At 35.5% G+C, this 19,633-nt stretch overlaps 1 protein-coding gene across 1 annotated transcript in view; it reads left to right on the top strand.

Annotated features, from left to right (window-relative positions):
• Window positions 1-18,933, top strand: part of LOC123306770 (transcriptional regulator ATRX homolog) — a 60,047-nt gene extending 41,114 nt beyond the window's left edge. Inside the window, exons 13-18 of the mRNA XM_044888907.1 lie at window positions 787-1,008; window positions 4,500-4,793; window positions 7,907-8,121; window positions 10,535-10,689; window positions 10,750-10,862; window positions 18,537-18,933. Of these exons, the coding sequence (XP_044744842.1) occupies window positions 787-1,008; window positions 4,500-4,793; window positions 7,907-8,121; window positions 10,535-10,689; window positions 10,750-10,862; window positions 18,537-18,654 (1,117 nt within the window). The 3' untranslated portion in view covers window positions 18,655-18,933. The remainder of the gene's footprint in view (window positions 1-786; window positions 1,009-4,499; window positions 4,794-7,906; window positions 8,122-10,534; window positions 10,690-10,749; window positions 10,863-18,536) is intronic.
• Window positions 18,934-19,633: the final 700 nt, after the last annotated feature.

The raw sequence follows: 19,633 nt of genomic DNA, 5'->3' as shown, positions 1-19,633 counted from the left end.
AAACTCCAGAAACCAAGTTGCCATTCATGCCACAATGAAATTTTTGCTGTACTTAAATTTTTGGAATTGGAAGCTGGAAGTTAACAAAGTGTTGGGAGAAAATTTGATATCTCAATACCTCAGTTTAATGCTCCGAGGGCAGTAAAAGAAGTCACCATGAAAATGTTACAAGTGATCGAAGTAATTTGATTCAAACTTGCTCCACGCAATATCTTTTCTATCATTGATAAATAATATAAAATATAAGAACTACCTGAAAGTGAATTTTCATTTGTAGAGTTCAACTGATGAATATTGACATTTTTTTATAAAATTAGCACATAAAATAGAATACTGAGAATTGGAGCAACAATAACAAGAGAAGCAATACATCGATTTTGGGATTTTTGACATCAAGCGATACGTCTGCAGCTATCGCCTCGTTCGTCGCCCAAATGCAAGAATGACTGTGCACAGAATGCCAGTCGTATAGATTTTGAGCTATATAAGTAATTCTACACGTCACAGTATCCCACTGCTGAATGGACTTCTTGCAACTGAGTCAATGTTTAAAGGTCGCCTTATCTATTCTAAGTAACTCAGGAAACAGCACATTCTGTATTAATGAATTAATTACAAGGAATTTCTAGAAATATACAATTTATCATTTTAAAAAAGTACCACCTTTAATAATTCGGCTCCAATGGAAAATCAGAAAAAATGCAAAATGTGGTGCACTTTTTTCTGAATTGACAACTTGTATAGTTGTGGAAATATGTCAAACCGATTATATTTGTTTTCTTCCAGCCTGGTGTTTTCTCAGTCCCTGTACGCTCTGAATCTCATAGAGTATTTCCTGGGGAAAGTGGACGAGGCAACTCAGAACGGCGACGCGGAAGAAAAAACCTGCGGATATACCGGCAGTTGGTCCCCCGGTTTGGACTACTTCCGACTGGATGGTTCCACCAATTGCGGCTTGAGGTCCGAATGGTGCGATAGCTTCAATAAAGAAAGTAACTCTAGAGCCAGGTAAATCAATTCAAATTTATCATCGTAGATCTATATTTTTGGGAAAGTCGACTTTCGACACGCGTATCTCTCAGAAAACTAATCATAGTCTAAATGCGAGACATATTCCAAAAAAACGTCTCTTCTTGTAATAAATCTCAAAATTTCATCGAACTCGCTACAACCGATCGCTCTTGGCGATGTTTCAACTGACACCATCTTTTCGAAATGAACCTCCTCTCTAAAATATGTCCAGATATCTGCAACTACCGGTTATACCCGAAACATTCTACAACTTTCTTATTTCAAATGGCACACCCAATGTGCATCGTTAGATAGCTGATTTGATGGCAATTTCAACATTATTCCATACCTTGGGGGAAAACTCAGAGGTTTATGAATTATTGGAATTCTTTTGTAATAAAAATACATATACGTGGTGAGTCTTTGACTCGTACAAATATTTCAACAGTAGATTCTTGAGGTCAAAACGAACACTTTTTTCCTATACCATGTTTACCCATTCGGTCCTGATAAAAAGATACAGCCATTTTAAGTTTTCATAATGAGCTGGGCCACCCCTTGAAAAATAAAATTACCTTCACAATAACTAACTGAATCTGTGACACTACACATTTGTGGATCTTTTAAGCAGAGTTGTGTTCAGCCAAAGCTCTCAATTCTACCACAGATACTTTTCAATTTTGGAACATCAAATTATTCGAAAACGAGGCGTTATACGAGAAAATATGAATACTTTTATTCTACAAAAAATTCGAATATTCATTAAATTGCGTCCAAATTAATTTCAAGAGTTGTCTTCTTTGAATTTTTCATATATTTATGATACGTAATGGTCAAGATGAAAAAACTGGAAGACATGGATGATATCTTGTCTTCGAAAAAGATTTATCAAATAAATAAGAAACTATATTCCGAAATTCATTTCATTCGATAAAACTGTTTGTGAGATAGAACTAAGAATAATATTTTTTTCAACCAAGTCGATTCGAAAAAAAATGATGGAAGAAAAAAGTGTTTCTTTCGAACTAAAGAATATACTATTGAAATATTTGTACGAGTCAAAGACTCACCTTGTATTTTTTGTGGAGAAGTTTTCTTCTAAAAAATTTTTACTCCTCAATTTTTCAATATACAAGGTTTCAATCGATTCGACTCGAAAAAAGAACGGGGGTTAATAAACGAGGGTTATTCAAAAAAAACTTGAAATAAGAGCCATTTTGAACTACATACTTGATTATTCTGTGACTTCCGGAAACCACGGAAGAAACTCGGATTCAATGTTTTCATGAATAATTTTGACTATTCATGATTTGTTGATGAATTATCGACAATATCAAAACACAATTTTTAAGTAAGCACGGTTAGAACGTCCATCAAAAAAATGGGGGATACCATTGATAAATTATGAGAGTTACAAAATGAAAGTACTGAATGAGGGAAACCACTAATCGTTGGTTTCGAGAAGTGCAGAAGGTTTGAGATCTAATCTGTATATCGTACAAGATGAATGAATATGAGAATAAAAAATTATAAGGAGGAGATCATGCCAACTGAGAGAGTACACGATTACCAGAACAGACCTTCCAGGGTGAAACCAGGAGGAGAGAGAACCATATCAGAGAAGTTCACATCTTGTTCTGAGGAAATCAACTAAATCCAGGGTCCACCCTGGAAACATGAGGTTTCATTCATCTGAAACTCGATATCAGTGATTAGTAATATGTGAGAGGTTACTAACAGAGTTGAGCACATAAATGAAATAACTGATTGAAATTAGTTGAATGATGGACATGAAAAGACAATAAATCAGTATTCAGTATCATCATTATCCATTTCCATGTGAGAAATCTATTTGAATTATAAAATATAATAAAATATACGAAGTGTTTTCAAAGGTGAGGTTTTTTTTAACAGAAATAGGTCGTTTAACCAAAAAAATGTAGAAAATCGAGGCAGTTTCTTGAAAGTGCTTATGTGAGTTATGTTGAAATAGTGCTATATTTCCCCATTTCATCCCATTTTTACGAAGATTGTGATAATCTTTAGAAAAAATTCGTGAAAAATTTAGACGAATTTTATTGGTGAGATGTTAAAGTCTATTTATTCTATTTTTTTTACACTTGTCAGTCTCTTCTGTCAGTTGGTATCGAAATGAGCCATTTCTAAAAATCGTGTTAGTAACTAAAAAATAATGAGAACAATTCGACAATCCTAAGTTTCCATTTTCATTACCACTACCATAAATATCGAACGAGTCTTTGTCCTAAACGAAACCACATGGTCGAATTAGGAGATAAGTTTTTTCCCACTGCTTTGCGATAATTCAGCTAACAAACGGTCTTGGGTTGTATTAGGATCTACTTCAGTAATCATTTTCAATTTTTTTTTCAACTTTATCATTCTGAAAGTTTTGTATAGGCGATTTTTGGTGAAACGCTTCATTTTGACCAGTTCTGCCTTCTGTCGAAAAAAGCCTCACCTTTAAATACACCCTGTATATTTATGAGGAGGCACATAAATGCAGTGAATCGAGTCGAACTATAAATTAAGAAGTACTAGGGAGGATTTGTTTGTAGATACTTTTTACACTCTCACGTAGACACATTCAATACATAATAATAATAATAACTTTATTTCTCAAATAGGGTAACCCTAATATACATACAGTAATCTAAAAAATTAAACAGTAATACACTCGAAATATTATCGTGAAAAAGTTAAAAGGCTCCTAATGTTTTAACAAAGTTTAAAGAACAGAAATTAAAAAACAATCAATCACACCTCCACAAACAGCAAAAAAAGAAAATACATAATGAAATCATGGAGTAATTAATAATTTTGAGAAGACAGAGTACATAACTTTTTGCGTAGAACTAGTTAGCACCAAAATTTAACTCCAGAGTGGGGCTTCTGGGTCGGTCAATTACCGGTTGTCCCAGCACCATACAATTAGGTTACTATACGTTGCCGTCCGGAACTGATCAGGAGCTTGGGCAAGAGCAAGGTTGGAGGGGGCATCTCTCCATTTTAACAACCCTACTTAAAAGCTCAGGACAGTCTAGGCTCCCGTTCAGGAGCCCATGCATAAAGCATAGATCTTAAGTGAATGATTATTTGCTGTCTATGCAATTTCAGTGAACAGGGTTATTGGGGTATCAGCAGTTTTTTGAGAAAACAATTGGCTACGATGCCGCATGTGGTTCGTGGTATTGTTAGGAACTGATTATATGTTAAATATAAAAAAATCTGTATATCTCACGATGTGGAGATATATTGAATGTGCCATTTGAAATATGAGAGTAGATTGTTTCCGGTATAACCGGAAGTTGCCGAGGTCTGGAAATATTTCAGGAAGAAAGTTCATTATTGAAAATCCTAGCATGAAAATTTTCAGCACAAAATTATGTCCAGCTCTTCAGTCGCGGAGAACCAACCTGTATGCCGATTAATTTTGTGTACTGAAAAATCATTTCTGCGAAACATTACAGGTTGTTTCTGCTGTCCACTAGAGCCGGTGGATTGGGTATCAATCTAGTGGCTGCGAACAGAGTGATACTGTTCGACGTCTCGTGGAATCCCTCCAGTGACATACAGAGTATATACCGGGTGTACAGGTTCGGACAGTTGAAGCCTACCTACGTCTACAGGTTTGTAATCTACGGCACGATGGAAATGAAGATATACGAACGGCAAGTAACCAAACAGGCCATCTCGAAGAGGGTAATCGACGAGCAACAGATCGACAGGCATTATAATCAAAACGATTTGGCAGAATTATACAAGTGAGTATCTATATCGCATTAGTCTTTGACTTTTAAATATAATATATTTTAACAGTTGATTTTTGAGGTCAAAAGAAACGCTTTTTGTACCATTTTTTTCCGATTCGGCCTAGATAGATAAAAAGATGTAGCCATTTTAAGTTTTCTTCACATAATCAGCTATGCCACCCTGGAAGCCTGATACTGAAGTTCTTCCAAGCATTAAATATGCCCATTTCAACCTTGGAAATAAGCTATTATATCAGAAAAAACAAGCATAAGCAGAAAAACAAGCATAAGATTTTCCTTCTCATTTGGTCAAATTTATAATAAAACAAATGAGTCACCGCGATTTCGTTGGCGATGAATATTGAATAGAGGGTGACAATTTAAAAACTTGCCAGGCCAATTATTACGCGACAAGGATGTTTTCAGAGAAAATGTCAATTTTTAAAGGGAGGGGACATATTTGAAGCAAAATTATAAGTAGTAACTATACTCCATTCGCTTTCATTTTGGCACTCGGTTGGCCATGGAAATGTGACACATTCCACTCTGTATAGTACGAAAATGTTGGGTTATATAGCTTGTCAAAACATTTTTGGGTTTTAAATCAACGCCATGTTGCCCGTTCTACGTAAAAGTTTCTGTTATTACCGTATTTTTTCAGAATGTTGAATCTCTTCGGATAATATGTGACGAACATAATTGAAGTTTATACAAACTGATTGAAGGCATACCAAATCTAGTTATTTGCATGGAAAATAATATATCAGTTTAATATCATAATATGCACTAGCTTGAGGGGAGTTAATGTTCGTTATCTTCTTTGGCTAAAGTTTGAATACGTTACATCAGTTGTAGATTTCAAAAATATTAACCCGAAGATAAAATGCATATGATGCTGTGGTTGGGAGTGAGTATCTCCCGAAGGAATTAACTGATAATCACAAGAATTTTAAATTCTTCAACAAAAATCATCTTGCATAAATATAAGTGAAAGGAATTTAAGGAAGTTTCAAGTCAAGATGAACTTCATCTTTGAACAAAAATTTCACATGAATAAACAATTAACAGGACAACTGGCTCGTATTTGGAGCTGTTCATCTCAATACATTGATATAATTATGATAATTAGGTATTTATTGGCATCTTAAAACATTTACAATGTATAGGACAAGTCAAATGAAAAATAGAAAAATCAATTTTCGGGAACTTATTCTACGATGACATTCATCGAAAATCCTGTAGTAAACTTTTCGCATTAATTCACTCAGGCCCGTTTGCACCAATCCCCCTTAAAATGAGTACTTAACTAAGCGTAGTTTAAAGTTAATGGACGCTTAATTTTATTGTCAGTTGCAAGACTGCGGCTTAACAGAATCATAAGTAAGGGGCCCTTAAGTTTTTATATCTAGTGATATTTCAGTTTTTTATTTTGGTGCAACTTCATTCTAGTCTAATAAAGCCATTTCATTGGTTGGCCGGTTGCCGATGATCGTTGTCATTTCATTAACCCAACTTTATTGCCCTGTCAGTAAGTGTCAAGTAAACTATTATATTATTATCAAAGAGTGACAACTTTTTGTTGCAGAATTAGCATAATTATTGATAATGAAATGGATTGTCAAATAAAAGGTACTTGACGTTATTAGAAAAACCACAGCAGTTCTGCAGCCAGTTTATGAGATCAACAAATTATTTTAGGATAGAATCCCGCCCTTAAATAGCTAAGTGGTCATTACAGGAGCGCTTAAATTTAAGGCTAACTTTAGCCATTTAAATGTCACTTTACAGTTGGTGCAACGTAATTTAAGTTAAGGGTTCATTTAAAGGGACACTTAACACTAAGTGCGTTTGGTGCAAACTGGTCTCAATCATAAAATTCTCAAATGCCACCACTTTTTTGGTGGCATATTGGTCTCCCAATAGAAGGAAATTCTTTGTCATCCTCTTCATTCCCAATCTTTCTAATTGTGAAATATTCAGCTGAAATATAAGTCGTTTATATTCAGATTAAACATAATATAAACTCTCTTACATTGTATATGTTCGCTACCGTCTGACGTATTGTGGATTTTAGAATATCAGGGTATAACTATTTGAATGAGCGGACCTGAATTCTAAATAGCACTTCCTGAAACACTGTCTCTTTTTTTCAATCACACTTGGCATTTTCGTAATAAAAATTGATATTAGTTGTGGCAACGGCGTTATGACATTAACGACATTTCATGAGTGCCAACCTTACTCCGTTCTAGTTACAAAAACTTGAGAAAATTAATTTATGGCCAACCGACTGCTAAAATAAATGTGAATGGAGTATAACTACTTACTGTTTTTGTACATATCATATAGCAGATTGGGCATAGCAGTTTGTTGGAAGATGTCGATATCAACAACTGGTTTTGTACGTTTTCTGAGTGAGTTTTTAGTCACCATTTAGCTTAAAATCATTATTGAAAACAATCCCATTAACTTATTCCCAAAGTAGCAGCAACTTAGTGTGAGAAATAAGTAATGAAACTTTTGTAGACATTTGAAACTACTTACAGCAGTAAGAGATTATCACTATCATTAATTTCGAGCCTGATTCGATGAAATTTGGGTATGTTTTCTTAGGAATCGGAACATTGCAATATGAAACTGAATATTCTGAAAAGAATTTGATTGTGGAAAAACTAATGAAATATCAGTATAACAAAAGAGAATTAATCGAAAACCAAGTTTTATTGAGTTAACCTAACTCTTCTACCAAAACAAAACTCAAATAAATCGCCAGTGCACCAGCAACGTAGCGCAGTGTTGACAACTGGAATTCTGAGAAATTGTCCGCTTTGTGCGGTTTCCAAGTAGGTCACTGTGGACATGACTGATACGCCGTTCATGACATCATTTAATTGCTTCGGAAAATGGACTATAACATTGAATTCTTCTGAAACATTTCCCCGAATTTACGGTAAGAGCGATTGACCCTAAATCAAGAGTTCCCTACTTTGAGTACAGCCTGGGGAGTTACATTTTCAAAATTGAATGATTTGTCTAGACACCATTAATTTTTTTCCAATGTATTATTCCCATCAAACTCTACTTGATCCTGAACTACGTTCGATATCTCTCTATTCAATCTGTAGATTCGAGGAACCAGACCTGGACGTCAGGCCTACTCCATTGGTACCGAAAGATGTCCTCCTGGGAGAACTGCTCCGGAATCATGACGATAAAATTTATAAATATCACGAACATCAGACCCTCCTGGAGAACAAGGAGGACGAAACGTTGAACGAGGAGGAGAGGAAGGCGGCTTGGGACGAATTCGAGAACGAGAAAGTTGACAGGACTAAGCAGGGTGAGTTCGGTGGTGTTGAAGAAATCAACATAAGATTGCAGGGTTGAGATTAGGTGCGGAACCAATTAAAGGACCATATTTATGGCTAGTATAATGACGCATATAATTCATTCATCTCAGGCATGAAATGACGTCAACAGTTGGAAGGGCAACATAGTTGCCAGACTGTCACAATAATCCTAGCTTTAACTGCTTAAATTATCGTGTGAAATGGAAGATTAATTATGATTAATTCAGTTTCCGATGAAATAATTTATCTTTGGAGCACAAATATACAAAATACCGGATACACATGGTGTGGAGTATGAATGATACCTGTAGTTATAGGACTTTAGGGCGGTTCTGGAAAATACACTTCGCAAAAAAATTAACGCACATCATGGAAATCTCAAATTTATTCTACAACTGAAGGTGTTCTCAATGATAATTATTTTTATCAGAATTATGCAAAAGATGATATTATCAGATTTTGAATGTATTGGCTCCATTCTAAAATCAGTTTTTCTCGATCAATTCTAGTGATCAATATTTTTTCTTTCATTTGATTTTCTACACTCGATCGCTATGCAACGCGAAACACGCAATTTGACCCAAGAGGAACGTGCCCAAGCGGTAGTTTTGCGAGAAGAAGGGTGGACATACACAAGAATTTCAGAAAGGTTTGGAGTTTCCCATACAAGTGTGTCCAAAATGTTGCAGTGATTCAGAGAGACAGGTATGAATGTCGGAAGACCAGGACGGGTAACAACTGCCATTCAAGAACGTTACTTGAGGGTTTCTTCGTTGAGACAACGATTTGCAACCGCTCGCCTCCTTCAAATTCCGCTTGAGCAAACTCATGAGGTGCAAATTAGCACTCAGACAATAATAAATCGCCTCAGAGAATATGATTTAAGGTCTCGTGTCGCGGCAAGAGGCCCAGCTCTTACCCCAGCCCATCGAAGGGCGCGTTTGGATTTTGCGAGAGAGCATATCCATTGGGAAGAGGCCGATTGTGAAAGAGTTCTCTTCACAGATGAGTCTAGATTCTGCCTCTACAATTGTGATCGACGTTCCCTTGTATACAGACGTCCACATGAAAGATATGCTCAGTGCAATTTCCTGAATACTACTGGTTTCGGGGGAGGATCGATTATGGTATGGGGTGGAATATCTTTGACTGCTCGCACAGACCTAGTGGTCGTTGATAATGGAGCTATGAATGCTGATGAGTATATAAGGAACATTCTTGAAGAGCATGTAGTGCCATTTGCTCCATACATTGGTGAAAATTTCATTTTTATGGACGATAATGCCAGACCCCATCGTGCGCGCATCGTTCAGGAGTACCTTGAAGAGGTTGAAGTCTCTCGAATGGAATGGCCAGCAGGAAGTCCAGATCTCAATCCGATTGAGCAGGTTTGGGACAACCTCACCAGAAGGCTGAGAAGTTCAGAAAATCATCCAGCTACTCTTAATGACTTAGGAATCCAACTCGGAGAAATCTGGCAAGGATTAGATCAGAACATTTTAAGATCACTCATTTCGAGTATGAAAACCGTCGTTGCCGAGCTGTAATTAACGCAAGGGGTGCAAATACCAAGTATTAAATCACTTATCAGCATTTCAGTATTTTGAAAATTGTTCATTTCTCATCTTTCACATAAGATTCGGTGAAGTCGAATTTTTCTTCCTTAATGTGTCTTGTTTCGTTCAAAACCTTCCCGAGAGAACATCAAAAATAAGTTATAAAGTCAATGTAGAGTTAACTTTCATTAAAATTGAGATTTTCAGAATGTGCGTCAATTTTTTTGCGCAGTGTATTTCAAAATCGAAGCTTTCATAAATTTCGAAGCTGATTCAATAAAATTTGAGCATGCTTTCAACGGAATCCGAACTTTTCAATTTGAGCATGCTTTCAACGGAATCCGAACTTTTCAACATGAAAATATAGTAGTTCTGAAAAGAACTGATTGTGAAAAACTAATGAGTCATTAGTATAACAGATGAGAATTAATGGAAAAACCAAAGTTTATGGAATTAACCTAACACTCTGACCAGAACAAAACGATTGGAATAAATCGCTAGTGAACCGGCAACGCAGCATAATGTCAACAACATAAACCATCAGAAAACGCTCGGTTTTGTGCCAATTCCAAGGTGGTCATTGTTACTGTTGGCATGACTGATCTGCCGTTCATGCCATCATTTCTTTTGAAATCTACATAAATATACCGGACGTTCTATTTAATTTCAAAAAGTTGAGGGTATTTCCGGAAGTGCAGTGGTAAGAAATATACAGCATAAGATTCGTTGTTCGTGCATTGTACCTGAAAAATTTCATAAATATGGTCCTCACCAACCCATCATTTGCAAATTTGGGATTCTTCATTTGGCTTTCATCTTGTGTTGATTAATAATTGAATTTTTTCAGCTCTCATCGGAAAATTCTCCGTCAGTACCGTACAATTGGCGTTGAGGAGCATCATCCAGAGGGACAACCCTACCTGGAACAACAACCAGATATTGTCGATAATCCCCCAGCTCATCCAACAGTTGAACCTGCAACTGAGCATGGGCGATCAAACGGTGAGTCTAGTCGCGATTCGACGAATTTTTCTTTGCTCATTTGAAACGGTCGTTTCGCAGATGTACAACAGGATAGCGGCTGAGGTCAAGGTTATGCAGGAGGTGTACGCGAGGAAGATGCAAATGCAGTTTTATCAGTACAGATTGCAGTTGGCGCAAAATCAACAGATGCAGTAAGTTCGTTTAGGTTTTTTTAGCCGCTATACAGGGTGTTTCACGCTATTAGACGTATCTTGGAAACCGAATGAGGTTTTTTACTGAAAATCTGTGGGTCGTGATTAAGGATGTTATGCCCTTCCACAAGAAACGTGAATTCCGCTATATGGCAATTTATGAAAATTTCTTCAACTAAGTAGTAAGCCTACCGGTCTACCTTTTCGGTGGATTCATCTTTTACCACGCATTCATTCCGATAGGCAGAGTAAATGTAAAAAACCGTTTATCTGTGGTTAACGTTGTTTTTCTTGGATGCCGTTGAAGATTTCGACGTTTTTCTGATGTTGATATGCGATAAACCGGAGCTGACGACGTTCTTCACACTTGTCGCATTCTGGAATTTTCAGATTTTTAGCGTGGGGAGGGGATTTGCCTATAAAAGCAGATTCTCCCCCGCGACGGTCTTTATTTTCTCTTTTCTTTACGATTCGTCTTTGATTGTGTGCACGACGAGCCGTTCAACGAATTTAGAATAAATTTTGTGTTGCGAGGGTTAGGTTAGGTTAGGTCGCAGGGTTAGTGCTCTTGGAAATTAATTTTTATTTCTCGTTTTCCGCGAGTGCCTTGAATAAAGGAGGTAGGTCCCCGTCTATACCATTCAGTTTCTTTATTAGACCTACACCGGTTACTTCTTCGACTGCTGTACTGTATCGCTTTCTGTTATCTTTTATCGTACTTTACCCTGTTTCGCGAGTCTGTCTTTTCCCTTCGCTATCAGTCATGGTGCGTAAGCCCTTGGGGTATTGAAGAGAAAGTCCCGTCAATCCCCCTGTTCGTGTTTCCGCGTCATAAGTGTCAGTCATGGAGCGTAGCCCTTGGGGTAGTGAATAAAAGTCTCGAGTAGATCCGCCCTGGTTGTGTTTCTTTCGTTTCTGGAGAAATACAATTAACTACATCTCGATATCGTATAGCAAGTCATTTCACCTCGCGAGGTCATCCTTAGTATTCATTTCGTCAGTTCTGGTTGGCGCATTTTATTGAACAACCTTTGATTTTTCACTGTACCCGGTATAAACTTTATAAAGTGCTCGTGACCGGATAGAATTTTCCGAATGTATGTTTGCTGATCGATTCGCTCATATTTCTTACCTACACATATTTCCGTTGTTTATATAATCAGTTTCCGAAGGTGTGAATAAACTCACTATACATAATTTGATTTTGACTACTTCGTTATCGCTACCACCCTAGATAACTGCGAACTCTGTCTCCGACTAGCAGCTACTCTGGTAGGTTTGCTATTCTTCCTAGTGAAAAGAATAGCTGGCGCTCAAGATAAGTTTCTCCGAGGAAACCACGTTATAAATCATAATCAAAAAAAATTTATGCACCGTAGTGATGTTTACTCCCGGTCGTCCAGTTTCAAGAACGACTATTTCACTACAGTCAATGCCGTGTGTCCGTTAATCTTTTCCCTTATTTAGAATAGAATTCCTAATAAGCTACATGCAAGGAGGGATGGACTGACTTCTTACCAAGGATTATATATTATAGTTTATAATCTATAATTTCATACAACGTTTTTTTTTTTATTCAGAATATTTGAAGATTTTCTACTCCGGGAGAAATATCAGTTCAAAATAGATGATCAGGGAAATTGATGAATAGAGTAAATAGGGGGATGAATAAAATATCCTAACATAATATTTTTCATACTGAAAGCCCTAGATTCCCAGCTCCAAGGATTAAAATGAACCACCACTATTCTGTCGACGATTTAGAGTATGTTCCTCATTTTTTTTCGAATGTGTAAAACGGCTGGCCCATAAAATTGATAAAGGAGTGTATCAGATTCACTCCGGAAAAATTTCCTTTTCTTTCTGACAGCTCTAGAGCTCTAACTTCAAGGATCCAAACGAACTGGTATTCTGCCTACGACCGAGAGTATGTTCCTCTTTTTCCAGTTGAAAATTTAAAATGGCCAGGAAAATTTATTTCGCCGTGCACCCATTTCATCGATTTTCTTGGATGGCCATTTTAAATTTTCGAAATAAAAGGAACATCGTGAACAGAATATCGGTTCATTTTGATCGTTGGAGGCGGGGTTCTGGGGCTGTCAGAATGAAACAAAATTTTTTCTGAGTACATATTATGCATTCTTCTATCCATAAATTTTATTGGCCGGCTATTTTGCACTGACTTTTCTTCTGGAGTAAGAATCTTTCAAACATTCTGAATAGAAACAAAAGAAAAACGTGATATGAAATGAAGAATATTTCTTTCTGGCTATTATTTGTGATCGAGTTTGTGATGTATCGCATTTGGCCTTGCGGCGTGTACCTTCCACCTATTAAACATGATATTTAATACTTCAGAAGTTTAAAATTGTTTGTTTTGTTACATTTATTCAATTTTTGTGCCAGGTCTCAAAAAAATGCCGTCTTGACATAAAAGGTCGAAAATAAATTCAGCATCTATACTTCATTCATTTTTATTTTAGCAGTCGGTTGGCCATGGAAATTTGACACATTTCACTCTGTATAGAACGAAAATGTGGGGTTATGAAGCTGGTCAAAACATTTTTGGGTTTTAAATCAACGTCATGTTGCCCGTTCTACGTAAAAGTTTCTGTTATTACGTATTTTATCAGAATGTTGAATCTCTTCGGAAAATATGTGACGAACATAATTGCAGTTTATACAAACTGATTGAAGGCACACCAAATCTAGTTATTTGCATGGAAAATACAATAGATCAGTATAATATCATAATATGCACTAGCTTGAGGGGAGTTAATGTTCGTTATCTTCTTTGGCTTACATCATTTGTAGATTTCAAAAATATTAACCCGAAGATGAAATGCATATGATGCAGTGGTTGGGAATGGGTATCTCCCGAAGGAATTAACAGATAATTACAAGAATGTTAAATTCTTCAACAAAAATCATCTTGCATCAGTATAAGTAAAAGGAATTAAAGGAAGTTTCAAGTCAAGATGAACTTCACCTTTGAACAAAAATTTCACATGAATAAACAAGTAACAGGACAACTGGCGCGTATTTGTGGCTATTCATCTTAAAACGTTGATGTAATAATAATAATTAGGTATTTATTAGTAGTAGTAGTAGTAGTAACAGTCGTTTATTGCAAATATAAGCAATTGGCCATCGACCTGAGGTCCTTCAGCCTAAATTTATTAGTACCTTAAGATATTTACATTGTATAGGACAAGTCAAATGAAAAATAGAAAAATCAATTTTTGAGAACTTATTCTACGATGACATTCATCGAAAATCCGGTAGTAAACTTTTCGCATTGATTCACTCAAACATTAAATTATCAAATGTCACCACTTTTTTGGGTCTCCCAATAGAAGGAAATTCTTTGTCATCCTCCTCTTTTACAATCTTTCTGATTGTGGAAATATTCAGCTGAAATATAAGTCGTTTAGATTCAGATGAAACATTATATAAATTCTCTTACATTGAATATGTTGGCTACCGTCTGACGTATTGTGGATTTTAGAATATCAGGGTATAACTATTTGAATGAGCGGACCTGAATTCTAAATAGCACTTCCAGAAACCCTGTCTCTTTTTTTCAATCACTTTCGGCATTTTCTTAATAAAAATTGATATAAGTTGTGGCAACGTCGTTATGACATTAACGACATTTCATGAGTGCCAACCTAACTTCTTTCTAGTTACAAAAACTTGAGAAAATTATTTCATGGCCAACCGACTGCTAAAATAAATTTGAATGAAGTATATGAGTCAATTGTATTTATCTGTTGATAATTTTTTTTCTCAAACACCGTGAACTTAAGCAAGAAATTACTAGAGACCTTATTTTGTTAAGATTGGATTAAGCTATCCAAAATTTTTTTTTATTACACAATATGAATATTAAATCCTACTTGGACATTGTTATTTGTAATATGAATATTGAAAAAAGTTGCGAAACAAGGTTAGGGGTGGCTTTTTCTACCCCTTGCAATCATAGAGGAACACCACCAAAAATTTTCCGAGTGTCGCATACAGTGTCTGCTTAATTCTATTTTCTTGTCAGTTTTCGGGTTTCAGGAAAACATTGAATTTTCGTCGCCATCTTTAGGGGGATGTAACTAAGCATTGGAAGGGGGGCTTGACCAGGAATTACCGTTCATTTTTTCGCAACTATTTTTATTTGTTCATATACAGAGTGAGTCTTTGACTGGTACACAAATTTTTACACTAGATTCTTTAGGTAAAAAAAAACACGTTTTTCCTTTGCCATTTTGTCCGATTCGCCCCTGATAAAAAAATTTAGCCATTTTAAGTTTTCATAATGAACTATGCCACTTCTGGAAGAACAAAATTACCTTCCGAAAATCTGTGACAACTCATCCGTGGATCTTTTAAACAGGGTTGTATTCAGCCAAAGTACCCAATTTTTTGGCTGAATACAACCCTGTTTAAAAGATCCACGGATGAGTTGTCACAGATTTTCGGAAGGTAATTTTGTTCTTCCAGAAGTGGCATAGTTCATTATACTATACTAATATAGTATAGTAATATAGTATAGTATAATGAACTATGCCACTTCTGGAAGAACAAAATTACCTTCCGAAAATCTGTGACAACTCATCCGTGGATCTTTTAAACAGGGTTGTATTCAGCCAAAGTACCCAATTTTTCAAATACTCAGAAACTGTTTAATTTTTGTACATCAAATTACGCATTATACGAGAAAATATGAGGAATACTTCTACTTAACTAAACGTCCAAATATTCATTATAAAGCCTCCAACTCGGTTTCAAGAGTTGGGTTGTTTGAATTTTTAATAATTTTATGGCACGTTTTGGTCAAAATGATTAAACTGAAAGACGTGGGTGGTATCTCGTGTTCGGAAAAGATTTAGCAAGTAAATGAAAAACTATATTCCGAAATTCATTTCATTCGATAAAACCGTTTGTGAGGCAGAACTAAAAATAAAATTTTTTCATGGTTTTTAAACAGCTTGTATCTTTTAAATCGAGCCGATTCAGAAAAAATTTTATGGAAAAAAGTGTTCCTTTTGACCTCCAGAATCTTGAAAATGGTAATGATTTTTTGTGAAGGAAAAACATCTGCAGATATACAGGATGGTCCAGATCGTAACCAAGAAATTTTAACCACGTATTCTACATCAAAAATAAGCCCTAGTTTGTTATATAAACATATGTCGAGAAATGTTTCCTCTCCGATATACCGGGTGTTAAAAATATAGAAAAAAAAAATGTTTTTGATTAGGAGCTTTCACACTGCTTGAAATATTTCTATGAAATTTGAGACATAGGGTTTGAGCGTCAAGGAGCACTTTTTGCATAACATTATTTCTTTTCTATTCTACCAGTGGCGTCCGTACTGCAGCGAGACTGAATATTTTCAAATAAAAAAATGATACGAAACTGGTTTTTTCCACTTTAAAAATTACTATTTAAATCCTTATTTAATTTGGAGCAAATTCGGTCTCTTGACTTTTTGCTGTACGAGACACCGTTTCCGGTTAAAAAACTAAAACACATTCTCATACATGAAGAAATCGCCAAAATTTGATATGGTAGGTACATAATAATAATAAGACTATTTTTGTGAACGATTTCTTCATGCATGAGAATGTGTTTTATTTATTTTTAACCGGAAACGGTACCTCGTACAGCAAAAAGTCAAGAGACCAAATTTGCTCCAAATCAAATAAGGATTCAAACAGTAATTTTATTGTCGGAAAAACCAGTGGCGTATTATTTTTTTATCTGAATATTCAGTCTCCCTGCAGTACGGACGCCACTGGTAAAATAGAAAAAAAATGATAATATGTAAAAAGTGCTCCTTGACGCTCAAAACCTATGTCTCAAATTTCATAAAAATATTTCAAGCAGTGTGAAAGTTATTAATAAAAACATTTTTTTTTCTATAATTTCAACACCCCGTATCTCGGAGAGAAAACATTTTTCGACATATGTTTATATGAAAAACTAGGCCTTATTTTTTATGTAAAATACGTGGTTAAAATTTTTTGGTTACGATCTGGACCACCCTGTATTGAAATAAGTGTAACCTCCCATTTTCATCAATTTTTCTCATAAAAATCGAAATATCTCATAAACTATTTAGTTTTCAACCAATTTATAGTATACTGTTGAAATTGTCATTATATCAACTATCTAACGTTGCAGAAACATACTGTGAAATGAGGAAGTAGTTTCAGTGGTCTGAAAATATTTGAGGGATATAACCCAACATGCAGATTTTCAACACAAAACCAAGATTAGTTCTCCATAAACGTGTAATAGGTCTTGGCGGTGAATCACCCCGTATATTTTTGTCCAGTTTTGGTGAAACACCCTGCATAACAGACTCACTCTTCTGTCGAGGAAATTTTTTTCGAAACTGTTTATTTTCACCCTGTACAGGGTGGGAAAATTTCGATGTTTTAGCACTACAGCTTTCAAACCAGAGGAGATAGACAAAATCTGATACCCCATTCTCGTTCTCTTTTTCTGAGAAACTAACAAGAGTAGTAGTAATTTTTGGCCACTTTCTTTTGTTTTCGAGTTATAAGCAAAAATTGGAAAAATGGCGATATCGAAATAACTTTATATCTCCGCTAATACTGATGATAGAGCTCTGAAACTGAAACATAATACAAGCACTTTTTTACGTAGAATCCAGTGGCGTGCTCGCCTTTTTAGCAGAATTTTAAATTACGAAGCTATGACCCAAAGTTATGTTTTTTTAAATGGGAACACTAGATTTCTGTGCAATTTTTTGAAAGTTTAATTTCTACTGATTTCGTAAATATATAACATCATATGGTTTGTATCAATTTAAATAATAGAAAATGGTCAAAAACCTTTTTTCTCAATATTTCTATGGTTTCAACTTTTGATGAGCATAAAAAAATATAGCATCGTATGATTACCACTGTCTCCTTCTATAAGTCCTTTCATTATTATGAAAATTCATGAAATATATCTTGATTCAAATTTTGTGAAAATTGGTAAAAAGCATAGAAAGAATAACATTGCCGGAAGAAGACTGCTTTTGTTATAGGAAACTCTATTTTTCTGTGCTCGTCAAAAGTAGGAACCATAGAAATATTGGGAAAAAGTGTTTTTGACCATTTTCTATTATTTATATTGATACAAACCATATGATGTTATATATTTTTGAAATCAGTAAAAATTAATCGTTCAAAAAATTGCACAGAAATCTTATGTTCCCATTTAAGAAAACATAATTTTGGGTCATAGCTTCATAATTGAAAATCCTGCTAAAAAGGTGAGCACGCCACTGGATTCTACGTAAAAAAGTGCCTGTATAATGTTTTAATTTCAGAGCTCTATCATCAGTATTAGCGGTGATATAAATTTATTTCGATATCGCCATTTTTCCAATTTTTGCTTATAACTCGAAAAAAAAGCAAATGGCCAAAAATCACTACTACTATTGTAAGTTTCTCAGAAAAAGAACGAGAATGGGGTATCAGATTTTGTCTATCTCCTCTGGTTTAAAAGCTATAGTGCTAAAACATCGAAATTTACCCACCCTGTACTTGAAAATCATTGCATATACTCTATGATGATTCAAGCTTCCGTGCTAATTTTTGGATAAAAAAAAATTTAATGCACCAAAATACAATTGTAAATGACCAACCAATTTTATTTCAGGAACATGTATCAGCAACAGTTCCAGATGATGAATATGGGCTCCAGGTTCCCAGCCCCCGGGGCTAGCGGTCTCGGTTCGAACCCCGAGAACCCCAACGAAGTAGTGGAATTAAATTAGTGCGTCAGTGGATATTATTTTTTTTTTAAATATGTCATCACGGCACAAACACCGACTCTGAAAATAATGTGAGACAACTTAAATTGAGCTCTTAGTTAGGTTGTCGAAATTTTTATATATTTCTGAATCGATATGTAATATAAACAAACATTTTTCAATGACTATGTCACGTTTTTTCCTAATTATTCTTGTATTTATGTAAAGTGGTATTCGTCAGTATTTTTGGTTATTATGTTCGTTTACAAAACGAATTGAAATATATTAAGTACAAAGTGAAAAGGGATGTGTTTGAATCAATGAAATAATGGTACATAACTGAGCTTTACCCGTTTTGACCTAAATTGAATGAATTTATTTGTAAATACCGAGGCAAAATACGCTATCGATGAGTTGAATCGGTACTACCACTGCAGTTACATCGTGAACACATTAGGTTGTCTGGCGGATTTTGTCCTAGTCGGTGGCGACGCCTCGCGAACAGAAAACAGACTTCGGCTTCAGCGAGGTGATACCACGAAGCTTGTACGGAAGGAAGGTTAGTTGCCAGTTTCCTTTCTCTTTGGAAAACCTTTTCTGCTACTAGACCTGAGGAGATTTGCCAGGTTTCTTCTTAAGTCCGTTTCGGTAAGTAATTGCATGCTCAGTTGCTCAATATCCGCAATACTTAGCATCGGAAATTGATCGCAAACCCTTCGCGACCCTTTAGGTGGAGCAATTAACGGCCGCTTATAGGGAAAGCCTGGAACACATTCTGACGCAGCAGATTGGCCAACTTAGCGATCCGACGTTAGTTCTATACGTAGCGCTGTATGCTTGCGTTTCCAAAAGGTTATTGAAATGTTTTGTTTTTTTCACAGAATACCTGAGCAAACGTAATACGAGGATATATTGAAAATTTCTTAGCCTAATATAGAATCAAACAAAATTTTCTCCTCTTAATTGGATACATTTATTACAGCGAACCTGCAACGTCTGTAGA

The sequence above is a fragment of the Coccinella septempunctata genome, chromosome 2 (assembly GCF_907165205.1).
Source record: "Coccinella septempunctata chromosome 2, icCocSept1.1, whole genome shotgun sequence".
Taxonomy (NCBI): Eukaryota; Metazoa; Arthropoda; class Insecta; order Coleoptera; family Coccinellidae; genus Coccinella; species Coccinella septempunctata.
Note: the sequence above shows the minus strand (reverse complement) of the source record. Positions and strands in the feature narration are given on the sequence as shown.